This window comes from Drosophila subpulchrella, chromosome 2R, assembly GCF_014743375.2.
Source record: "Drosophila subpulchrella strain 33 F10 #4 breed RU33 chromosome 2R, RU_Dsub_v1.1 Primary Assembly, whole genome shotgun sequence".
NCBI classification, from domain to species: domain Eukaryota; kingdom Metazoa; phylum Arthropoda; class Insecta; order Diptera; family Drosophilidae; genus Drosophila; species Drosophila subpulchrella.
The window spans coordinates 5,747,059-5,771,679 of NC_050611.1; the positions used below are offsets into that span (position 1 = coordinate 5,747,059).

General features: G+C 42.0%; 1 protein-coding gene across 7 annotated transcripts; it reads left to right on the forward strand.

Moving 5' to 3' along the window:
- Positions 1-444: 444 nt before the first annotated feature.
- Positions 445-22,902, forward strand: LOC119552150 (RNA-binding protein fusilli). Of its 7 annotated transcripts, XM_037861954.1 has the most exons (13): positions 1,093-1,700; positions 5,454-5,748; positions 10,004-10,261; positions 12,130-12,406; positions 13,301-13,390; positions 13,455-13,509; positions 14,402-14,512; positions 14,665-14,935; positions 15,566-15,892; positions 15,986-16,132; positions 16,195-16,441; positions 20,490-20,728; positions 21,803-22,902. In XM_037861954.1, exons 2-13 carry the CDS (start codon positions 5,620-5,622, stop codon positions 22,262-22,264), a joined length of 2,613 nt encoding a protein of 870 aa, XP_037717882.1. In that variant the 5' UTR covers positions 1,093-1,700; positions 5,454-5,619; the 3' UTR covers positions 22,265-22,902. The 7 variants fall into 7 exon arrangements, with proteins under 7 accessions (XP_037717878.1, XP_037717876.1, XP_037717879.1 ...); XM_037861953.1 differs by having other exon boundaries at positions 1,092-1,700; positions 15,566-16,132; XM_037861952.1 differs by lacking the exons at positions 20,490-20,728; positions 21,803-22,902 and having other exon boundaries at positions 1,086-1,700; positions 16,195-19,382.
- Positions 22,903-24,621: the final 1,719 nt, after the last annotated feature.

Sequence of the window (24,621 nt, forward strand, 5' to 3'; positions counted from 1 at the left end):
ACTCAACTGGTACAGTCAAACTTTGGTAACTTAAATTTAGCTATCTCAAAGTCTCTCTAATAAAATGATATTTCTTATTTAGTTATCCAGCCTAATAAGACAAATTAGCATTGCGAGGAACACTTTTTAAAATTAATTTTTGTTTATTACTTATTGGTAGATGGATTTGATTTCGATATATGTGACTATTATTTAAAAGGAATATTTACAATAGACTGAATGTGAATCATTTAAACATTGTTTTGCTTTGAATTATATTTTTCTAAGTTGTTTTTATAATTAAATAATATACATTAATTTAAAAGAGAGTTAACATTCCGATAACGATATGTCGTTTGGGGTCGTGACTCGCGTGTTGCACAGGTAAGCGACCCACGCACACCGACACCTGCGCTCTCTCCCGCTCTCCTTCGTTTAGACCAAAACGCGTTTACGTTGCTCGACTGTCAGCCAGTTAGTCGCCGTCGCCTGTTGCTTTTGCTCTGTGTATCTCGCTCTGAAAATAGTGATATCTAAACTTTAGTCGATACTAAATACTAGTTAATACAATGCTGAGCTGAGATGATTCTGGCCAAAAGGAAATGTGAACAGGTAAGCGGACTATTCTACGTGGGCATATTCTCCATTCTCCGTTGGTAATTGAGCAAGCGAAGAAGAAGAGGAGGAAGAAGAAGACGGGCAGAGCAAACAGTGTACAGGTGTAAGTGTGTGTGTGCGAAGGTGAGTGTGTGTGGGTGAAGCAGGTAACTTCTGTGTGAGAGAGAGAGTCATGCTCACTGAGCGTAACTGTCTTGCGCAGCGTGGGAAACTAATGGAGAGCGGATTAGCTCTCTGTTGTAAGTCAAGCTTAGGCTGAGGAGTGCGGGTAACTCTCCCTCTCTCCCGCGTTGCCAACCATCGAAGCCTATTGGCAAACACACACCTGGCCGTGTTGTTGTTTTTGCTAGTATGTGCGTGATGGAATCTTGTTTGGCCTGCTCTCTCGCGCTCTGCCCGCTCTTTTTAGGCAAGCGCAGCTCACTCACCTTAATTTACCTTCGTGGTTACCTGCGTTTCGCTGCGGCGATCAGTTGTTTTTTCAACTTGAAACGAAGCGGATGCGCGACGGTTAAAAAAGCGTTAATAAAAAGTTCCGACACACACACACACACTCTCATAAATCGCTGGCACGCACACTCATACCAGAAAAAAAACTAGAAAAAAGACAACAAGACAAAGTTTTAGAAGCAACAGGTCAAGAAGAAGAAAAAGACTTGTTTGCTGGCTTTAAATTAAAATAGTTAACTATTCAAAAGGCCACAACAACAACGCAGGCGTTGAATCAAATTTTACTGTAGTACGTGTGTTGGCTACCAGTGCATGTGTGTGCGAGAGAAAAGAAAGTGCAATAAAAACCAAAAATTGTGAAAAGCCAACAAGTGCAATGTATACAACAACGTGTTGAACGAAAAAAAAAACATAAAACAAGAAAACAGTAAAAACAGTTAAGTTGCCGCGCGGAGAGGAGGAAAGAGAGTGAGCAAGAAGGAGAGGAAGCAGATAAAGAGGAGCAGGAGGAAGCTGTAGAGTAGATATCATTTACCTTTACCAACAACCTGTCGCATCCCACAAAAAGAGCCAGAGAGCGAGAGGGAGAGAGAGATAAAGAGCGCGCGCGACAGAGAGGGTGAATATCCGATTGAGAACCACTTGTTGTTGCTGTAAGTCAAACAATCTATTTAATATACCAAAATGAATGAACAACATCAACAAAAACAACAAGAAAAGAACAGTAAAGCGATGCGCTAAACAAAGTGAAAACAAATTTACAGTTAACTGAGAAGAGATCAAAAAACGAAGATGCAGAGAGAAAGAGATGCCGACTTGTTTATAATACCCTTCATTCAAAAAAGATCTGTATAGTTTTTTAAAAGAATCTGTAGCTGACGAAACAAAATCAGAAAGATAACCCTATTTTTAGATAATATAAAGTATAGTTTTTCTGTGATTATTTTTTATTGGAAAATCTAAGTTACTAATTTAAATTTTTACCAAGATAAGATAATATGAAACTGAAAGTCATGCTGCTCAGGTGAAAATTAGAGGGCATTCAAAGTTCGCCTAGTGATGACCTCTTTTTTTTATTGGCAGAATCACAGCAATACTTTTCGAGTTGCACTTGTTGCTTGCGTGAGATCCAGTTAAAAGAGTGGCAGGAGATAAAAATCCAGATATAGCGAGAGCCCAAAACATTTTTCTTCTTCTCTGCGTTTTTCTACCACTTTTTCTACTTTTTGTGAATAACTTTGGCAATTGGCATTTCTCGCCAGCAATTTTGCGCAATCATAAGTTTCCTGTTGCCCCAACAACAACTAACGGCACACGCCAGTGGCAGCAACAACAACAACGACACATATTTGCAAGCGGGGAACAATGCATAAAACAAAAACCGTAAAAAAGAAACTTGCGCAATTCATAATTTAATAAGCAAGTCCGAAAAAAAACAAACAACCAGCAAGTAAAATCTGCTCACTTTCTGGTTTACCAATCGGCAGGTAGCAATTCATTAATTGCAATAGTTGTTGCCGTTGTCGGGGTATTAGCTCTTTTTTGTATCGCCCTCCTGCTGCGCCTGTCACTAATTCGTCTTTAATCACGGGTCCATGGTATTGTCTTCCCAAAAGTGTAACGATCGGAGATTAATCTTCATTTGCAATCCAACTTTAATAACAAATTTTCTTTGGATATCTAACTACGATCAATATTAATAATGATACTTTAAAGGCATCGAAAGCAATATAACATATTCAACATACATATGTATGTATTATAAGGACTTTAAAACTTTGGTCTGATTACTTAGTTTACTAAGTTTTGTGGCTATATAAACAATCGGTTGATAGTGTTTCTAATATTCCGATTCATAAAAATAATCTTGTAACAATCATATAACATTATTCTCTTTTCTTAAAAAAATTACCTTACTACTGTTTTAAATCCCATACATCTTTCTTAAATGTACATAGTATTTAAGAATTTAAAAAAATAATTAATGCTTTTATTTTTTAGTTAGCTCCAGTACTTTATATCTAATACTATTCTAACCTAAAGTAATCGGAAATGATCAACACTTTGTCTTGCATTTTTCATTATTTCCAAAACCTCATATCTAATACCTTATTTGACTTACCTCATCGTATGCTACATACATAGTTCAAGTTACGAAAGTCTCACTGTCTGATTTCCAGTTAGGGTCTGTGTTTTGGGTTTCTTCTTTTTAATGACAACCATAACGCTTTCCCATTGTCTTTTCGGTCATTCTTTATTTTGTTTAATTGGGCCCAGACTTGCGTACCGTTACTCATTAATGAAGAGAGTACCTTTTCCATTTCCATTTGCCATCGAGTGTCCAACGAAAGGGAAAACTTATCAATGCGTGTCTACCCTTTTGGTATGGCAGTATCTCTCTACCGTTTCCAATGCAATCAATTAAAATCACATAAACCATATCAAAAGCCTCTGACTTATGATATGCCACTCTCGAAAGGTTGGGATAAATCAACAGGTTTTAATGGGCTGTAAGGGCTTAAAGTCGCGGAACAGGAAATGGGGCACTTTTAGGCCTTGGCTTTTAATTGCAGCTGTGAACTTACAACTTTTCGGTTTAACTAGCCCCAGAGGTCGAAAAACAGTGTCAAAAGTAAGAAACTTACGAACCAGTTTAGGATTTTTTCTTATGAAGACAGAGGTAATTCTTTTGGGGAGTAAGAAATTGTGGGAACCTGTATTGATGATGATTTCCCCGTAACGGGGGCAAAAAAAAACGAACCAAAGGGCAGTGCAAGATGCAAAAACGTTAAACGTTTAAAACCCGTAAAAAGCAAACGTCATAAATTGCACAAGACCTAAGATTATAACCGCAATCGCTCATTACCACACGGTCGCTCTTCGAGATGATAAATCCCCTCGAACAATACGAGTTTCGAGTCAAGTGTGGACTATAAAAGCAGAGCGTTATGCTACAGTCCAACTTCTATAAGTCCAACATACACAAATCCAATATCAGTAATTGGGAAATTTTGGAAATCTATCTTATCTTATGGTTTCAAACTTGAAACTTTAGACTTTTTAAAACACTTATTAAAATTTGTGGTGTCTCATAATGACGGTTTATTTTTTTAGTGGGTAAACAGAGAAAATTCTGACGTTCTCATCTGAGTTGAAAATGTTTTTAAAAATAGAACGACTTTTTTGAAGCTGAATATAGTTTCATTTTGCTCGAATCAAGTTGAATTGGCGGTATTTACCTTGTATATCTCAACAAATAAACTATTAGTTCAGTCTGCAGTGTATACTTATCAAAAAGATAATAAATAAACTCAATTAAACTTTTCTCTTTTCATCATTTCGTTCTTATATTGAGAACATTGATACCAAAATGTACTTACACGGTTTTTAAGAACGAATGTTCTCAAATCAAGAACAATGTACTTGAATAATCATGGATCTTTAGACTACAATAAAAAACTGATGTATTGATAATACAGGGACCTAATGAGTTCAACAGGTATGAACCCCTTTTAAGGATTGGCCTTATCATAGGATTGAGGCTGGGACTATATGATGAGGTTGGACTGTATCAAAGTATACATACGTATAACCCAGCTTCCGTTCCGATCTGATCAGATCCGACACGAGGAGCACTTAAAGTGGCTCAATTACGACAGGCTGGCCTCTTTGCACGTATGCATTATTTAAAATTTTAATTACAGCAAAGAGCAGTCTTGACGACTACAAAGAGCGACTTGCGCCTGCGCGCCCGATTAACCCATGAGCGCCATTTTGTTTGAACCCTGAGGGTCTTGTGTTTTCATTAAGAGTAAAACTTTTCACATTAAAAATGCTCATAAAATTGCACTGTAATTTTTCGTCCGTTCTCCGTGCTCCGTTTGCTGTTTGCCTTTTCGCTTTTCGTTTTGCCGGGGCGAAATTAAATTTCAAATCGCCAGCCGGGGGTTAATACTTTAATTTCAATTTGACCCGCTTGACGTCAGCGGTCTTAGAAGCTCCACTCCGAGCCAATTACAAATGCAGGCGCTGAAAAGCGGCAACGCGGCGGGAAAACTGGCAACGACACATGGGTTAAGTGACGGACAGATGGACGGCCGATGGATTGCATATGCAAAATGTCGCGGTGTCAAGCGTTTTGCCAAGTCTCGCTCAAATCCCCGGACTTTGGCTTTCTTTTTGGTTTTTTTTAGTCCGAGCTCACACTATATTATGTATAGTAAATATATATAGTATGGTATATCAAACTTTGACTCTGCCACAAGCCGATTCGCTTTGTTTGACATTTCTTGAACGCACTCGTAATTAGTGCTTGCTTAATATTCAGCCCAAAGTCCAAGTGTGCAGTCTTGCAGTTTTAAGTTTGTCTGGCAGATTGTGTAATAACTCTATTCCCTTTATTTCAGGCACAACCGCTGGCGGTGCAGCCCTGAGATGCAGATCATCCAAAGCTAGTCGGGAATGAGGCTTCAGTTCGAGGAGCAGAATCACTAGCAATAGAAATAATCAACTGGTTCATCCAGCAATCCACCACCATCTTCAGCACGATCATCACAGGAAGAGATTGCCAAAATGCAGGTTCCCGAGCACGTTGTTTCACTGTACATCGCCACATGCGGCCAAAATGGACCCGGTCTTGGTTCGGATGAGAAGGAGATCATATTGCTGGTCTTTGTTCTTCTGGAGGTTACCACTGGACAGGTGAGTCAACATCCCATTTACTAACTAAATACTTATTAGAGGGGTTAAGTTGATATTTTGATATGAAAGGGAATACCTTTCAAAGGATGATTTAATCCTAACTTAAATTTATTTTATAAATCTTATAGCTATAACATATTTGCTTCATATTTGAAGTAAACATTTTTACTATGAGGAAGTGTATATAATCCATCTGGGGTAGACTCGGCTGGCACCGCCCACTGGCCACCATTTTGTTGGGTCGCTCGGCTCTCGCCTACTCTTTAATTAATGAATGCTGTGCGATAACAGAGCCCTCTCACACACAGAGAAACTGGGGCTGCACTTTCCACTGTGTGGAATGGCGATCGTTTATTATGTTATAGCTCTCGGTTTTGATTCGCCAAATGTTGGAGATGCTAAGCGAGAGCTTTTGTAGGGCAAGCCATTTTAAAAATCCTACGAACGGAAGTTCAAAAGGTTTTTCGGAATACCTAACTGAATATGAAATCAATATTTTCAAAAGTGTACTTATCCCACAGTCATATTGCAATATTGAGACCACTCAACACCTGTAAAAGGAAATGCTTGCAAATATCTGCGATTACATTGAATTGTACTGCAATTATTTTCAGATTTAAACCTAATTAGTGGCCATATCTCTGTAGCATATACTTACAAAGCTGGAGACAAGAATGTTGAGCTTGACACTTTTGAACCCTATTATATAGTGGACTTTTCCAAGATCCACGTGTCGTTCTCTGTTTTTTAGTTTATGATTTTTGGGAAGATCCCACCCAAATGGGTGTTGAGGAATTGAAGGGGCATGCACATTGTATATGGATATTTGCATATTTTGAGTTTGCCAAGCGATTGACACTAATTGTTTGGAAAAGATCTCTAAACATCCGAGGTGGCTAAGGGCAGGCCAACAACCGAGACTTGCAGTCTCGTCAAAAGCCCTCAGCCGGCTCCATGGCATTGCGAAATTCCCCCGACAAACTATCGCCTGCCATTAAAAAGTATTTGTCAAGCGCCAAAGCAAGTTTTCCAAGAAAGCATACAGAAGATTTTCAAATTGGAAATGATGTAATGCTGTGGGATTGCAATCCTTCAAGAAATATTTTGGGAATAGAAGGAAAACTAGATATCTTGTTTTATTGTATTTTTTATATTATTAGGTAACATCTTTACAAGTTCATTGCCAAAGTATTATTCCTATATTTAATAGAAGCTTTTCATATTTTTTAAACGATTTGTTTTGGATTTAAGAATGTGGGAATAATTTATTCTCCCCATTATCGTGTGCATTGACTCGCTATTAGGACTTGCCCATTTCAATGCATTTCGTGGGGTCTAATAATGACGCTTCCAATACGCAATTTTATTTGCCCAATACTTGACAATCTTGAGTGCACACAAAAACCCGTATCGTATCGTATGGGGGGTTACGTGGGCGCTTCGATTCCGGCGGAGGCTGCGTGTTCAGAGGCACACCGACTGGGAGATATATTACTTATACTATATTGTGGACGTTGTTTTCGCACCGACTAGAACTGATGAAGGAAATTGCCGGCCATTAGATGGGTCTGTGTGTACCCTCGGGTCGGGGCTCTTGAGGCTATTTGCTGGCATTAGCCGGGGGTACCCGAGATGTTTGCCTGACATTGTCGCGATTTTATGACGGGCACGCAACATTTTAGTAAGTGCAGCTACATCTACTCCCTGTCCGTCCTGCCCGGCCGTTTAAGGCCCTCCTCCGCGCCGATCTTAAATGGCATTTAATGGCGGCATTGGGGTTCCGCCGGTATTACGAACGCTTCTACTTTAGCTAGAGATTTTTTCAACTCATCCGAAGGCCCTGGCCCGATGTCAGAGCGGTCAGCTTTTGTCGTTGGTGGCTGCCAAAAATATTGTGAATTAATTATCCGAACTTAAACTCTGGCTTCCAGCTAAGTGGCTTTCGCAAAACGTGTCGACTTCGGGGCCAATTTTTATGTTAATCTTCGTGGTGAGTCCCCGCCGCAAATTATTGGTACTATTATAACGCTTTTCTCTTGCTATTTTTGGCCAGGTCAAGGGGTCAGCGGCAGACGCTCGAATTTCTCCAAAATCCTTTCCTTTCTCCGGCACCCCCCTTCATTATCCCCTCTGCACATTATGAGACCCTAATGAGCCATACTAGTCTAGACCAGACTAGACTCGACTTTTGATTTAAGTGTAGGTATCTGAATACCAAATTCAGTCTGCGAAATGTATGCTAATATCGAGACACATTATGCTCGAACGGTATTCGCAAAACCAGTGGAAAGTGGCACTATGTCTTGATCATAAAAACGTCACCATGTATACGATCTGACCGAATTTGAAAATATCTATAGATAACCTTAAACTTGTTGCAATTATGAATATGTTTGCCTCAGATCAGCAGACAAAAGCGTGATTGCAAATAGAGGATGACAAAAAAATAAAAAATGTTTAATAAACCATCTTTATGGGGGAAAGCAATATTGTATCGACGTTATTTAATACTAACCTGTCATCGAAAGACGTGTAACGCTTAAAATCCAAAATTGAGTCAGTAATGCCCGTACTGATAACTCTATTAGATGGTATTCAAAAACCAAAGTGTCATGTCGTTTAGTACCCCGCATCATCGTGATCGTAATATTCCACTGACAGCAATTGATATTGGATTCGGATTTGAAGGCCCACCTGCCATAGAAGTCGACAACGAATTATAATAATAATGGCCAACATGCTGACCGATTCTGGCTGTCATTTGCCTGCCTAATGGAGCGACTGCGGGTCTTATTTAGGACAGCTAAAGGGGGAGTACGACCAAACTGTCAAATCGGATCGTTTGGGTTATATACGAGTATATTTGCTGGGGCAGCGTGATAAGAGAACTGGCTCCTCGAACGGAGATAGACTTTCCAAAACGGAAACATCGTTTTCCGTCTCGGCTGATCCATTTTCTTGTCAGCTCGATCTCGAATTGAATTTCTCTGTTATAGATTTCTTGCTGGAGTGCAATTTCCTTGATTTGCTGGCTTACATATACCGATGCAGTAATTGGCATGTTAATTACAGAGTAGTTATGACTCGCATGCCAACAATTAAAGTTAATTAACATTCGCAAAACAAACTGCAAAAAGTCGTCTAAATGGAGTGCCGAGGGGTAAGACGGGGACCAGGTGAGCTTGCTCTTAATCTCTTTTTGAGCCAATTAGAACTCTTGGCTGGCTGAACTTTAATTAATCAATCGGTGTTTCTATTGACCTGAAATCAGTGGGTAAATGGAAACTCCAGACAATACCCTATATATCACATCGGCTATTTTGAGATCCCCTTGCTGGCATAATTAGGGGTGCTCTTAAGCCCCAAGTAAAGCCCACATTCTTGTGTGTTGAATTTAACATGACCGCAACTCATGCATTTTTCATTTTCTTCGGAACCCTACTCTCGTACACCTCGTTTCCTTTTATTTTTCACCTCCAGTTCCAGTATTGTTCTGACATTCAAAGCCTATGTAAATTGATTTTGGACGCCGGCAGAGATTGGAAAACAAAGAAAAGTACAATTTTATTTTTCTTCCTAAGGCCTACCCATTTTGAATTTGCATAGCGCCCAACTACCTGCAGGGAGCCTCGATTCCAATTCGGATCGAGACTTCTTTGCATATCCGCTGACGCAAGCAGCGTCTTTGTTCCCTAGGGATTGGTATTGTGGTTTTTAGATGGGAATAGTCTGTGGGCTTTCTGCAAGACGCCTCCAAAATACTGTCCCAGAAAGATTCAGAAACCTATTGCGGCCCGGATTGCAGGTGTATTTTTGACCCACTATCGGATGATAGGGATAGTAAATGTTGCCTTAGTCAAGAGGGGTTTCTGTTCTAGGTGATAAGACTGGGAACAGTCATGCTTACAGTATTTCCGATTTGTTGGGAAATATGTATCCTCAAGGTTGTCTATAAAAAATAAATGTTGGTTCTAGACTAAAACTTTTAGTTCTAAAAAGTCTTTAGTTAAAGTTTGTTCATTTGATAAATTCAATTCAGGTCTTAAATGGTGTTATATCTTAAAAATACATAACTATTATTAACAATTTAAATATTATTATGATTTTGCTTTGCCCTTTAACAAAACACACACCCGTGAGCTGTACCCTTTGATAGGGTACTTAAATCTCATTACCCCTATCATTATTACTGACACTTATCATTGTCAAGGTAAACTAATGACTGTTTCTCGTCTATCGCTATCCACATTTTCAGATCGTGGGCACCAAACAAATACTCGTGCGGCCAGATGGCTATTTCATCAAAGACCGCACCATCTCGGGATCCTCGGACAACTCGAGTGTCACCAACAACACGGCCAGTTCCCCACCCCTGGCGATTCTTGGGGACTCCAATAATGGCAGTGGAACCGGAAGTAACAACGGAACCAGTGTGGAGAACGGATCAGAGGTGATCCTACCCATTGCGGAGGCCCAGGCGGCAGGAAAACCCTTAAGTGAGGCCATCGAAGAGGTGCGTAGAGCTACATAAGTGTAATCCAATCTGATCCACGCGGTAATCAGAGCACGTTGTTCGGGTTGTTTTGGGTTGTTTGGACTCCAAGCGTTTATCAGCTGATTACGATAAGATTGGGCCTGCACTATGCTATAAGTAAATGCACATGGTTTGGGGGAATCGGACTCGAAGGGGTCTATTTATGGAACGCTCCCTCTGAATAGAGAATGAGTCGTTGTTGGTCCTTGCCCTGACTATTATCAATGGGAATCGTGTTACCACCAGTAAATATACACTGTTGAAAATAGAAAACGCGTGTAAGCCTAAAATAATTTTAATTTAGTAATATTAAAAATAACCATGAAATAGTATTACAAAATGAAGATAATGAGTTTTTTTTTTACTATTTCACAGTTTAGTGGTTCTAATGTTTAAGCAAGAACATTAGAAATGATTAAAACTAGTCAAATAAAAGTCATTCTGATAAGTTTTTTTAGAAACCTTTAACCTTCCTTTTTAAAAGAGTTACAACAGTTTTTTTATTTCTGAATTGGTAAAAGAGACACATATTATTTTTCTGTGTAGAAAAAGATGAATGACATTAGTGCTTCACGTATTGAACGTTATCAGGTAACACCTATTCAAGATCTAGTTCCGATTTGAGGACGTCATGGTGACTCGGCTAGTTTCTCGCGCTGTCATGCCGGATTGCATTATCCTCTAAAGACCTTTGGCCCAGCACAGATTCCACACCCGTTCAGAATGCGAGGAGTATAACCTCCTACCCCTTCAGCGCTTATCTGACCCACTGATAAGACAAACACTCCAGGCAAGCCCTCGGTTCCATTCTGACACAAGAACTGGAGAACGCCGCTCTATAAACAAATGCGACATACAATATTGGCTGCTGACGCAGATAAAAGATCTTGATATAGGATGTAAAGGCAAACGCTATAAATGTTTGAAAAATCATGAGCTTTTAAGGGCCTTACTTTAAACATTTGCTACCCTCTGAACCTTGACTAATCTGAAAATAGTTTATATTATTACCATATTTTTGTTTTAATGATAGCAATACATTTAGATAAACATGATTTTGAGCTTAGGTTCTTTATTGCTCATGAGTTCAAAAGGTTTAGTTCAGCGGAATTTCAAAGTTCTTGGAAATATTAAAAAGGCTCTAGTGACTTGATTATGACCCACATTTATTACTTTCTTTGTTTAAAAATGTAGTATGTAGTAAATGGCATTACAGTGTATGATTGAACTTTAACTTCTGATTTAAACGTTCTAGACCTTATAAATTAATCTAATCTTCTTTGTATGACATCCCATTGGTCAAGGCAATTACTTAGCTCGTTTTTAAGTTTAAAACTGCACCTGGGAACCTTTGTTCCCCTGTCGAGATCAACGCGTGACGCATTGGGAATCCGGCACAAGTCTGGCATACTAATTGGCCAAGTCAATAGGGCCAATAAAGCCATTGCCCGTGGATGAAGCTGCATTCGAAAGGGGTGGCAAGGTGGCTTGGCTTGGGATTAGTGATGTCATCTGGATTATACTCCTTGCTTTGGGGCGATTTTGACTTCGATTTCGAGCGGGTAATGCGACATTAAGCCGCGTGTTATATTTATTCACCATGACACGGCTGAAAACTGTTCACTTAATTGGCAATAATTGCCGGGCCAGCAAACGGGTTTAAGCCAATGGCATTGGGGCGAGTGTGGGGAATGTGGCACTATCAGTGACCCAAAGTAACTGCTTTTCCTCTCGATGCAGTGGAATGTTTGGGATACTTTTCCCCACCCTGTCTACTAACCTTTGCCCCATGAGAAGTGCTAATTGCAATTGGGTACTAATTATTCCATGTCTCCTCCGCCCTTTAGTTCGATGCCTACCTGCGATCTCTGTCGCTCCACGATACGGAGATCAAGCTCGTCACGGACGGCCAGCTGCCCCTGAGGCAGTGCCTCCACCGGGAGGCCAGTGCCAAGGACGTGGAGCTGCCGGCGTACTACAATCGCTTCAGCGACCTGCGCAAGGAGTTCCTGCGCTACAAGTCCGGCGACCTTGCCCGCGCCCTCGTCCCAGTCAAGGACGTGAAGAAGATGCTCCAGGCGCCGGCGCAGCCCATGCCTCAGTCCATCGCCGAGATGCTGGGAGGTGAGTTGAGATGGGATTGTAACCAGGTCATTTTGTATCCAAAACCACTATGCAAATATCTGTGATTTTTTCGCTAACTAATTTGAATAGTCTTCCATTAAGTTTACTTAATGCGTTTTTCGCTAAATGGTCTTTTATTTTTCCTTTCTTTAAACTTCAAAGAGTTTTGAAATGTATTTGAATTTATAAAATACTTAAGAGCTTATATAAAATTTTAGTTTTTATTTCTTTTGCAGTTACTACACTTTAGATATAATTTTTAAATCAAAAATTTTGAATAAATAAATATATATATTTAAAATTTTATTTATTTAAATATTATTTTACATCTTAAAATTCTATTTTAATATTTTCCCATCTTTCTTAATCAAGTTTTGTCAAGTGACTTTCTTTTCATTTTTTTCTCTTTTATACTCTGTTCAAAATACAAGTAGACTTAATACAAAATATGGTTTTTATCTGGCTTAATTACATACAAGTTTTTTAATTAGTTTTACTTACTTAAAGGTCTTTTATTTTTCCTTTCTTCAAACTTCACTGAATTTTAAAATGTATTTGAATTCATGAAATACTTAAGAGCTTATTTAAAATTTTAGTTTTTATTTCTTTTGCAGTTACTGCACTTTAAATATAATTTTTAAACCAAAAATTTTAAATAAATAAATATATATATTTATAATGTTATTCATTTAAATATTATCTTACATCTTAAAATTCTATTTTAATTTTTTTCCATCTTTCTTAATCAAGTTTTGTCAAGTGACTTTATTTTCATTTGTTTCTCTTTTATACTCTGTTCAAAATACAAGTAGGTTTAATAAAAATATGGTTTTTATCTCGCTTAATTAATTTTACAAGTCTTCTAATTAGTTTCACTTACTTAAATCCCCACAGAACTCAACAGCTCATCGGTGGAGGACAACGACTTTTACATTCGCGAATCTCGCGACATGGTCACTGTGATCCAGACCCTGCTGCAGGCAGGTAAGCCATAAAGCTCAGATCTTTTCCCCGAATTGTTGTACTACCTGAAGTTATCTCTCCACAGGTCACAAATTTGCTGCAAACGAAGTGGTCAACCTGGTACTGGAACCTGGAATTTGGTGAGTGCGGGCCTTTGTTTCTGTTTTGAGTCCGTCCGAACTAGTTCGCCGAAATCACCGAAACCCAACTCGACTCAAGCCCCTCTCAGCTGTGATCCCAGCACTATTTCGAGTGGGAATAACTCACTCAAAAGTGAAAACTCAAGACGATCGCCGAGCCCACAAAGAAACCACTCGAAAAGCCAGACACTGGAAGAAGGCCCCCACAAATCCGAGCTGGGAGCGTCGCTCTCGTCAGTCTTCGTTTGGATTGGGAGGCGATAAGAGGTCGATCGTAGAGCCACATACTATATAGTATTTCCACGGGATCGGTTCTCGGTTTTCGGTTTTCGGTTCTCGGACAATGGGATCGTGTGGTATCGGGTGGCATCGTAACGGATCAGAGGCAACGTGAATGCACGGCTTTTGTTATCGCAAGATCGCCTTGGAAAATTTAATTTACCTATAGAGCTCTGTTTTTCGACCCAATCACTATAAAATATTCAATTAGCTGCAAAGCTACAAAGGTAACTCACCCCCCTTTCTGCTCTTGCCAATTTTGTGAAAACTCCTTGTTGCTGCCCGAGTGCCAAACTCTGATTATTCATTTTGTTATTTGTTCGCACAGCTCGTCTGGTTTTATTTCCATTATTTTTTTTTGTTTTTGCTGGCCCATTTATGCATGACATTCTGCTTTATTTGTGCGAGTATGGGTTTGCGGGAGAGTCAGCAGAAATGTTTATGCGACTTGGTAATCGTCAAGAACTTTGGCTGCACATCGGAACGTGACTCCGACGCCTTTTTCTCCTTGCCCAAGAAGACGTTCCATATATTGCATAACCCGATTGGATAGGATAGGGTTTTCTATGGAACCTCCAGAACTTATAGATTTTCCCATCTATTGTCCCCACAGCTCCATTGACGACGAGGTCGACGGCAATTGTATAGTGAGGGCCAGAGGATTACCCTGGCAGAGCAGCGACCAGGACATAGCCAAGTTCTTCCGCGGCCTCAACGTAGCCAAGTGAGTAATATGTTTGGGTTTTACTCAAGCCAACCGCCAACCCATTGATAAGACGGTCAGGGGTCGGCCGTGTCGAGATTACGGGCGACCCACTTTATCGCACTACCCATCCTCTAACCGCTCCCTTTGCCCTTCCCTTCTCCGAAATCCAGGGGCGGCGTAGCCCTCTGTCTTTCTCCGCTGGGACGTCGCAACGGCGAGGCTTTAATCCGCTTCGTGTGCCAGGAGCATCGCGACATGGCGCTCAAGCGGCACAAGCACCACATCGGAGCCCGCTACATCGAGGTGTACCGGGCCTCGGGCGAGGACTTCCTGGCCATCGCCGGCGGTGCCTCCAATGAGGCACAGGCCTTCCTCTCGAAGGGCGCCCAGGTGATCATTCGGATGCGGGGACTGCCCTACGACGCCACCGCCAAGCAAGTGGTGAGTTCTGGGGACTTTTTAGGTGTCAGTACAGGGATGTTACCTGCTAACTACATAAATGAATATCAATACCAATGTGCAAATGTTATTTAGAACGACATTTGTTATACAAAAATGGGATAATCCTCTTGTAATTCATTGGTAACTAATGAGTAATGTACTGGTAACTCACTAAAAATTCAGTAACAGTTCACTAATAAAAATGAGTTACTAACTTACTACTAAATCACTGAAAACTTACCAATCATTACTGATATCTCATTGGTAACTCAATAATAATTATCTGTTATTTCACTAGTAATTTACTGATAATTCACTAATAAATCAGTAAGCATTCATTGATAATTCATTGCTAATTCACTGGAAACTACCAAAAAAATGCACTCTTAATTCATTAGAACTTTCTAGTAATTCACTTTTCATTCACTGGTAATTTACAGGTAATTCATTATTAATTCACTAATAAATCAATGATAATTCATTAATAATTTATTGGTGGTTTAGTAATGAATATTTTATAGATTTATCAAGAAATGCTCGTATTACCAGTTGCATTGAGGAACAATCTCTAAATATAATACCATATCACTAATATGATCAATATACTAATCAAATATATTCCCCATCCAGCTGGACTTCTTCACCACTGGCGACACGCCGCCCTGCCACGTTCTCGACGGGAGTGAGGGCGTGCTATTCGTCAAAAAGCCGGACGGACGGGCCACCGGGGACGCCTTCGTGCTCTTCGCCCACGAGACGGACGCGCCCAAGGCGCTGGGACGTCACCGCGAGTCCATCGGCCAGCGGTACATCGAGCTATTCCGCTCCACGACGGCCGAGGTGCAGCAGGTGCTCAACCGGTCGATGGACCCCAAGAACTACGAGTCGGGCGGCGGGCACAGCCAGCCGCCGCTGATCGCCCAACTGCCCACGATGCAGCTGCCGCTGCTGCCGCAGGTGGGTGCCCACAGCCTCGCACACAGCCTCGGAGCCAGCCACGCTAACCTGTGCCCCCCCGTGCCACCTCCCGCTCTCCCTCTCCCCACACAGCACCTCATCACCTCGGGCACCACCAAGAACTGCATCCGGCTGCGCGGACTGCCCTACGAGGCGATGGTCGAGCACATCCTGCACTTCCTCGACGACTTTGCCAAGCACATCATCTACCAGGGCGTGCACATGGTGATCAATGCACAGGTGGGTTTTCTATATCTAACTGCTTTGATTACACGTAATAATCATAAAATGATTCCTTTCAGGGTCAACCAAGTGGAGAGGCCTTCATCCAGATGGACCAGGAGGAATCGGCCCGTTTGTGTGCGCAGCGCAGGCACAATCACTACATGATGTTCGGCAAGAAGTACCGGTACATCGAGGTGTTCCAGTGCTCCGGCGACGACATGAACATGGTCCTCAACGGCGGACTGGCCTCGCCGGTGGCCCAGCCGCCGCCGCCGCATCTGGGCCACGCCCACAAGCAGCAGTCCCTGCTGGCCGCCACCACGGGTATGTTCAGTTCGGCGGGTCAGTCGCCGACGACCGTTGCGGCCGGTACCGCTCAGTCGCCGCTCGGCGGCACTCATACACCACACACTCACCCGCACTCACATGCGCATGCGCACGCCCCGGGCCACGCCCATGCGGCAGCAGCAGCAGCAGCCGCTGCCGCCGCCCACCACGGATTGTCCCCCTCGTCGGCCATGTTGCCGGGTCTTTCGGCTGCCGCTGCCGCTTCCGCTTCCGGTTTGGCCTCCCTGATGAGCGCCGCCGCTGCCGGTCAGCCATCGTCGGCAGCAGCAGCAGCTCATTCCGCTGCCTCGTTGCAAAATGCCGCTGTGACTTTAACCCCTCAGGGTTACGCCCTCAATCCCTTCTCGCTGCCGCCTCCTCCGACCGCTTCGGCGGCCTCCACGCCCTTTCTGCTGGCCCAACAGCAGGCCCAGTTTATAGCCCAGCAGAGCTTGCTGGTGCGACAGCAGGCTGAGCAGCAGCAGCAGCAGCAACAACAGCAGCAGCAGCAGCAATTGTATGCCAGTGCCATGCTGCAGCAGCATCCGCTTTACTTGCAACACCAGCAGCAGCAGCAACAGCAACTGTATGCCAGTGCGATGTTGCAGCAGGGTCAGCCACAGTTTGTCCTCATGCAGAGACCCTCGGCCGCCTACTTGCCGCCCTTTCCGCTTAGCTATATGTCCGCTGCGGGGGCGGGTTCGGGAGTGGGCGTGTCCCCGGGAGCAGCAGCAGCTGCAGCAGGAGCGGCAGCGGCAGCAGCAACATCGGCCTCTGCCGCGGGCAACTCCTCGCTGAGTCAGTCGATGAAGCGCTCGTACGAGAACGCCTTCCAGCAGGAAGCGGCTGGAGCGGCAGCGGCGGCCAGTGCGGCCAAAAGAGCCCTAAACCGTCAGTCCAGCAATGTTTATTCGTACTTCAATTCGGGGATCTAATAGATCCTCGAAAGCAATCTTTAAAAACCCTGAAATAAGCGCTCCAAACTCCAGCACTTCGGGCACATTCCGTGAGTGGGTGGGGTGTTCCATATAATACCTACATTAAGGCGCACAAACATAACCATATATCATGTATCATCATGGCCACCACACACTCACACACACAACGCATCATACCAGACATTCTATAGAGCTTAATTATTACCGATTTGGAATGTAGACTTAAGTACTTTTCTTGTATGGAGTACTCGTAGTAGCCTAAGCATACTTGTCTATGGTCTAAGCGAATAATACTTACTATATATATTTAATATACAACGACACGGGCATACACACACACACCCACAAGCACTGCTCACCCATACACACGCATAAGTAAACCAGCTAACAGAGGGAATTTATAAAAACAGGATCAAAAGGATCCTGATCACTTGTGTTCTATTAAGCATTCCACACACATATGTATGGACTTTTATTTTTTATATAAGCTTGGTGTGTGTGTGTGCGTGCGTGAGGCAGAAGGAAGTATATATCCTGGGAATATATCTATATATATATATCCTTTTCTGCCCTCCGATTCTGAAGGCAATCAACAGAGGCTAACGTGGTTCATGGAGGGAGCGAGATCTTCTGGGTGGATACACACCCATTCAGTGCAATCTAATTTTAGTGCCTACCCATTGGAACCCTCCTTAAAATATACATTCAAGTTCCCCTCCCTCCATGAACCACGTCAGGTGTTGGCTCAAGCGCAAATTTAAACTGAATTCGAAACAGAACCCCAAAACGAAACCGAAACCGAGAATTGTTTACGGGCTAACACGAGAATACCACGAAACCCTGTTCTGTAAGAAAGAAACGTTTTGGAATAACAACCATCGATGGGTGGAGCTGTGTGCCTATCGACTTATAAGCCTACATTTACTATATACACGCTAGCTTTAAGACCATGCGACTTGTAAAATGGGTTTGCATTAATCAATTCTACCGGCAATCTTTTCCCGTGTCTCTCCATGGCCGCTAACAATCAAACAATCAATATTAATAATCTCATCGTCTGACTTGCAATACCGTACACCCTATAAATAGTGCCTAGATCTATGGTGTAGCTCTTAAGTGTGCGTAACTGGTGTTAGTCGCAAACGGGATAATACTCTCTACTATGTCACTATCTCTATCTCTCGATATCAATATCTCTCACTGTTTGTGTGTTCTTTGTCATCACTAATTTAGTCTCGGGATCAGCTAGATCTATAGTCTAAAGCTTGTTGTAAGTTGGGGCGCTTTAGTGTCTATATATATACATATAGTGTGTCTAGTCTGCATAATCGGATGATAACTGGTTACTGGTGACTCGGGCTTACATCCCTGCAAAGTGCTTGCTAGCTTTAAGACTGTCTTAACTCTTGAGAAATTATTATTTCGGAACAAAACGATAAGGTAAATTCTACAATATATAGAACATGGTTCGGCACTTTAATAGTTCATTGAAATTCTGCAATTTAAGCTAAGGAACTTCTTTCGCGTTAAGACAGTGGTTAAGTTATCGAGCGTTTTGCAAAGCGAGCTTATGTCAGCTTTTGTCTTCCAGGAGGAACTGATCTCCTGACCCCCAACCCCTTAAAAAATCCAGCTCCTTATATCCACCTCTACCTCTTGTCCTGCTGCGTCTAACACTAAGTTCCGTTCGACTTGGGAAGATCGAGCTTAGCTAGGGAAAGGCATGGGAAAGATAGTCTGCGCCTAGCCTAATTTAACCACTAGTTTTATGTAGTATGGCAATCGAGTGGCTTCCGAGCGGGTTAAGCGGCCACTTTAAAGAAACAACACACATAATCAATAATATCTACTTAACTAGTTCGTACGCACAGCAGTTTTTAATGTTTTTTGGAAATTTTACGATTTTTGATATTCCATTCTTTTTTACCACTAGATGTTAGTAAAACCAATCTTTGATTAATTTTTTACATCAATAAAATACGACATACCGCCTAAACTAAGCCCGCTCTCTCTCTATCTCTGTCTCACACTGTCACCAACCCTTTCGCTCTTTTGTGTGTCGCCCGATGAGTAGAGGATCGAACCCAGACCCACTAACAACCAACACGAGATCATAATGGGTTTAATTCCTAACTAACACTGATGATCCCGAAACGAGAAGAGATATCCTAGTCCCAAATCCCCCTCCCTAATCCCCACACTATCCCCTCATTGAAACACCTATATGTACATGTAACTGGGGTATCGGGCTTGGGCTAAGCTTTACACTCGATCGCGTTTTCAGCGCCTCGTCCAAGGGAGTGGATATCTGGAATCGGCATTTGGAGTTTGTTTGGTTTCTGTTTCCGTCACTGTTCTAGCCACATAAATACTATCGTAACTCTAAGTGGAATGTCCATCATGATCGTACTAGTCATAGTCGCATCCTGTATGTAACTCGACGCAGTCTGTTCCCTCGGGCGCATACTATATAATCAATTACGGTCCTGGTGCTTGGATTAAACAAAAAAAAAAACAAAACAATGAAACAAAAACAAAACAAAAAAGCAATACAAACCAAATCAAAATTACCAAAAACAATCGGCTAAACATGTTCAAAATTTGTACTCGTACTTGTGCGCAACTGTTTCATGGTCTCTGGGTGAGGTGGTAAGATACTCGTTCCAAAAAATACCAACTATATATGTCTCTCCTACCATTTGCAATGTCTAAACGGTGAAACGGTGAGTGATTTGAATACAATTTTGCCCCTGCTAACCGACAAACTAACTGGCCAATTAATTACGGAGATAAGATCACTAACTAACCCAGTAACAACTAAAACAATCGAGAACAGAGTGGCTGAGTTGCCACTATAAAAATCAATGCAGAAGCTGAGATGATCGGCTGATGTACACCTGAAAACCCACAAATATATACCTGTATATCTTGTATATGTCTGCTGAACCCTTTTCCACCCCTTTTCCTTTCAACAAGCAAAAGCCATACTCACAACACTTATTACCCCAAGTTCCCCGAAAGAAGAAGGCCTCTTTCCTTTAGAGGAGCCCCTGGAGATGAAGATGAGAATTTAGCGTAATAACACCCTTTTGTTTGTATCCACATAGGTGCCACTGTGCTGGGCGCCCACTTCGGCGGTCCCTTTCCGGCCTACGGCGCGGCCCCGCCCCCACCGCCGCCGCACACGCCCCTGCTGGCCACGCCCCGCTCGCACCACCATCCGCACCACCACCCGGCCTCCGCCTTCTACCCGCCGCCGCTCGTCTACTGGCCCTACCCGAGTCCGCCCGTCTCGCCCACCACCTACTACAGCCAGCCGGGGGCGCACTCGCCCTCGCAGCCCCTGGTAAGAATTAGAAAACCAGAATCGGGGGGATCCCCACTCCCCGAAAGTAACACTCCTTTATAAGCTGGAAAATTTGAATGTTCAGGGTTAGATAAACCATTAAATTCATATAAAGGGGCTTGGAATATGATCATCATAGAACCGAGAGCAAGTCAACTTACAGTATGATCTAAAATGTGTAGGGTTCTTTAGCAGTACAGAAAAAGAAAAGATTATACTCGTATTGATGAAATGCATTATAACTAATAATACAATACGCTTTCTAGTACTTAAATGATTTTTTCGAAGGGATATAAATCGAAATTACAATTTTCAATGTTAAGTTGGTTCTGAAACACTAAGTTCATAGTTAGATAAACCTTTAAATTGATATAAAGGTGCCTGGAATATTGTCATCATAGAACCTACAGCAATCTAACGTACACTATCAACTAAAATGTTCAGGGTTATTTAAGAGTACAGAAAAAGAAAAGATTATACTCGTATTGATGAAATTTATTATAATTAATAATACAATACGATTCCTACTACTTTAATGATTTTCTCGAAGGGATATAAATCGAAGTTACAATTTTCAATGTCTAGTTGGTTCTGAAACACTCCTTTATGAGCTGGAAAAGTTCAGGGCTAGATTAACCATTTACTTGATGTAAAGGGTTTGGAATATGATCATCATGGAGCCTACAGTAATCTAACTTAAAGAAAATATTATACTCGTTTTAATGAAATTTTCTATATTTACTAAGATGGTACGCTTCGTATCACTTGATATGATTTTTTTCCGAAGAGAGATAAATCGAAAATACAATTTTCAATATCAATTTAACATTATTCCATTTACCTGTGAATATAAGCTGATAATTTTTTCTGTTTGGCTTAACAATCCTTAATAAACCTACTCGATGAAACATTAAACACACTTTCCCAAGTGTCCAAAATAAAAAGTTTTTAGATTTTTAGATTTTCTTGGGCATAAAAGATGTAGTATGACTCAGATACAGAACATTTTTAGAAGAAATAGTCCTAAATAGGTATGAAATGATGGAAATTACTAACCAGCTTTCTATATTGCAGTATCCGCTGGACTTCTTTCCACCCTCGCCGCTTTCGCCGCCCAGCGTGACCATTTCGAACACTAGCACTGGCCTGATACTCACGCCCACCAAGGGGGGCGTGTCCTTTGTGCCGCCCAAGCAGTTCTCGCCCACGACGACCGGAAACGGAAGCGGAAGTGTCAACGGCAGTCCGGTTAAGTTACCCCTTCAGGTGATGCCAGCGAATCTGCCAGCGATCGCTTTGAATGGAAGGGCGGAGAGTGGGAGTGCCACGCCCACTGGGGCCATGGCCACGCCCCCAACGCCTCAGGAGGCGTCAACTGCTACATCTGCATCACAAACGCTGCTCAGCATAGACACGAACCACGCCACGCCCACCAGTGCCGCTGCGCCCCCGCTGAAGACGGGCAGCCAGGGGGCGGCGGGCCCAGCTGCCACGCCCCTCGTGAGCAACTCCTGCGTGGAGCTTTACATCTCGTAGAGGTGCAAACGCAATGCCGAGCTTTATTTTCTTGCCAATCGAAGAAACCTATCCGTTTAGTCTAGCTAAGAACCCAACGCCCACGCCCGCGACTCTAGCCGAGTCGCACACCCCGAGTGGTGAGTTTAAAAGGGCGGCGAATTGAAACTCGAAGTTAAACAATTTTAAAATGGCACGAGCTAAAACAATGGAATCTCGCCGCCGCCTCATGAATTTCTATATCTACATAACCCGCTAGTGCTAAGTAGTTAGGCTGCCCAGTGCAACTCATTCGATGTTCTATTTATTCCGCTGCTGCATTGCATTCTATCCAAATATACACATTATATTTAGCCAATTAGCAAAGAAACGAAGCAAATACGACAAATTTATCCCTAGTCAATAGTCAAATTATTTATACAATTATCTATTTGTAAATGCATGTTAATGTTATTGAAGCCGATCAGCCAATCAGTCAGCGATTATTCATGTTTTTATCTCTAGGCTAGACCATCAAATATTGTTATTATCCTTGTGCACGCCCAGCAATAAAAAAACAAAAAAAATCTGTTTTGTTTGTTAGCCCCCAATCGCAATGAAAAGATATTATCGTTTGTTCAAGTGAAATATACAAATAAATTTTATTTTAAATACCAAAACGGGATTTATTTATTAACAGTTTAGCGGCGTACAATTAATACCGGTTCCCGGATGCAATTACGAATCAATTAATGACATCGACCACTATCGATGGACGGCAGGTGCAAGACACAGGGCATCATAAATAATACCCCTGGCGGGACACTGATAAATCGTTGACAAATGGCGTTACAAACGGACGAAAGTCCCACCGACCCGTTTAAAGGACACGGTCGTTGTGAACCATCATCCGGTCGCACCGTACCATTACCATTACCATTTAAAATAGATTAAAAGTCGGCGCAGGTGAACGGGTTAGTTCTATGCAGCATCATTTGCTGCAGCTGCCAGCCGCATCCGCATCCTTATCCTGATCCACTTCCGTTTCCCCTGCTCACATGATAATTTATCAAGTGCTGGCGCCGCTGCAGTGGACACTAGATCCTCCTCTTCCTTCCGGTTTCCCCTGGTCCTGGAGGGCCTATCAAAAGGACATTAGGCGTGCCGCTTCGCTGACAAGTTGACCTGCCTGCGAACAAGAGAAGTAAGTGAAAAAGCGTCGGTTAATGCGCCAAGGCCAATGGAAAAATATGATCTGGTTGCAAAGGGAATAGGTACTTCTTTCCTTTTTTTTTGGGGGGTTCTTTATGGCCGCACACTCGACTTGGCAGCGCCGCCTCCTGCACTTCCTCTAATGGCTCGGAAATGGCCGTATAAATCTCATTTGTAATCGCAAAGCCGAAAAAAACTATCGCCAGACAACGGCGAACGCCTAAAGTAGGCAGCCCCAATAATAATGGAGAACTTGCCGCTCAAGAGTTGCAAACTTTGCGGCCCCGCCACTCGAAACTAAGTCAATAAAAAATATGGCCCAAATGGTGGTGCAGTCGGTGGTGCTACGGGAATGCAATAACAAGGCATATTTTCGACGACTTAGCGACTGTCGTCGCCACTGCCGAAAACTGAAAGCCGAGAACCGCTTCCGTTTTGGTATTAAGCCATCGAAACTTTTATTGATTTAGGGGCTTTCGTTGCGTTCCAGCGAGCATTTCAGTTGACAGGTCTGCTGGAGACAACAGCCGAGTCAGTCGAAAAAAAATCACTTTGCATGGCCTAAGATTTAAGCCACGATTTGGTCTTAAATCATGAAAAATGTGCGGCAATTATCTGAGGGGTGAATTTATTAAAACAAAACAAATGGAAATTAATTGCATGTTTGATTTGAAATTATAAGAAGCACCTAAGCGATTGCCTATGAATTTAATTTAATTTAATTTTCCTTTCCTTTCCTTTTCCTTCTTCAGGGATCATTTATAGTATATTCTTTAGTTAATTGATTATAACCAGTTTCAAAAATAATTTTAAAGTTAAAAAAGATACTTGAAACTAATATCTAATATTTTTTTAAATCAGTATATGTTTTTAAGATTTAAAAATATTATATAATTGGGCTATAGTAATTTGTATAATTTAAATGATACAAAGTGTAAAGACATTTGATGGAACTTCTGATACTTCCTCAAATGCTGATGAGTGAAGGCAGAAATTATTAAGTATGTATGATGCATTAAAATATGCAAATTGCTGTTTAAATATTAAACCTTCCGTACTAATCCTCAATGCTAACTGATTCTGTTTTTTCTGCGTGTTTTTGACGCTGCTTTCCAGCTTAGGAGAACAAACAAGAACGGGACCCAACACCTGCACGACAATTTTTGACCAAATATTTGCCGAGTACC

Excerpts from the sequence above, each read along its gene's own strand:
- LOC119552150 (XM_037861950.1), top strand. The coding sequence starts at position 5,620 with ATGCAGGTTCCCGAGCACGTTGTTTCACTGTACATCGCCACATGCGGC. Across the intron at positions 10,262-12,129 it reads TAAGTGAGGCCATCGAAGAG|TTCGATGCCTACCTGCGATC; the intron begins GTGCGTAGAGCT and ends TCCGCCCTTTAG. Across the intron at positions 13,510-14,401 it reads GTACTGGAACCTGGAATTTG|CTCCATTGACGACGAGGTCG; the intron begins GTGAGTGCGGGC and ends TTGTCCCCACAG.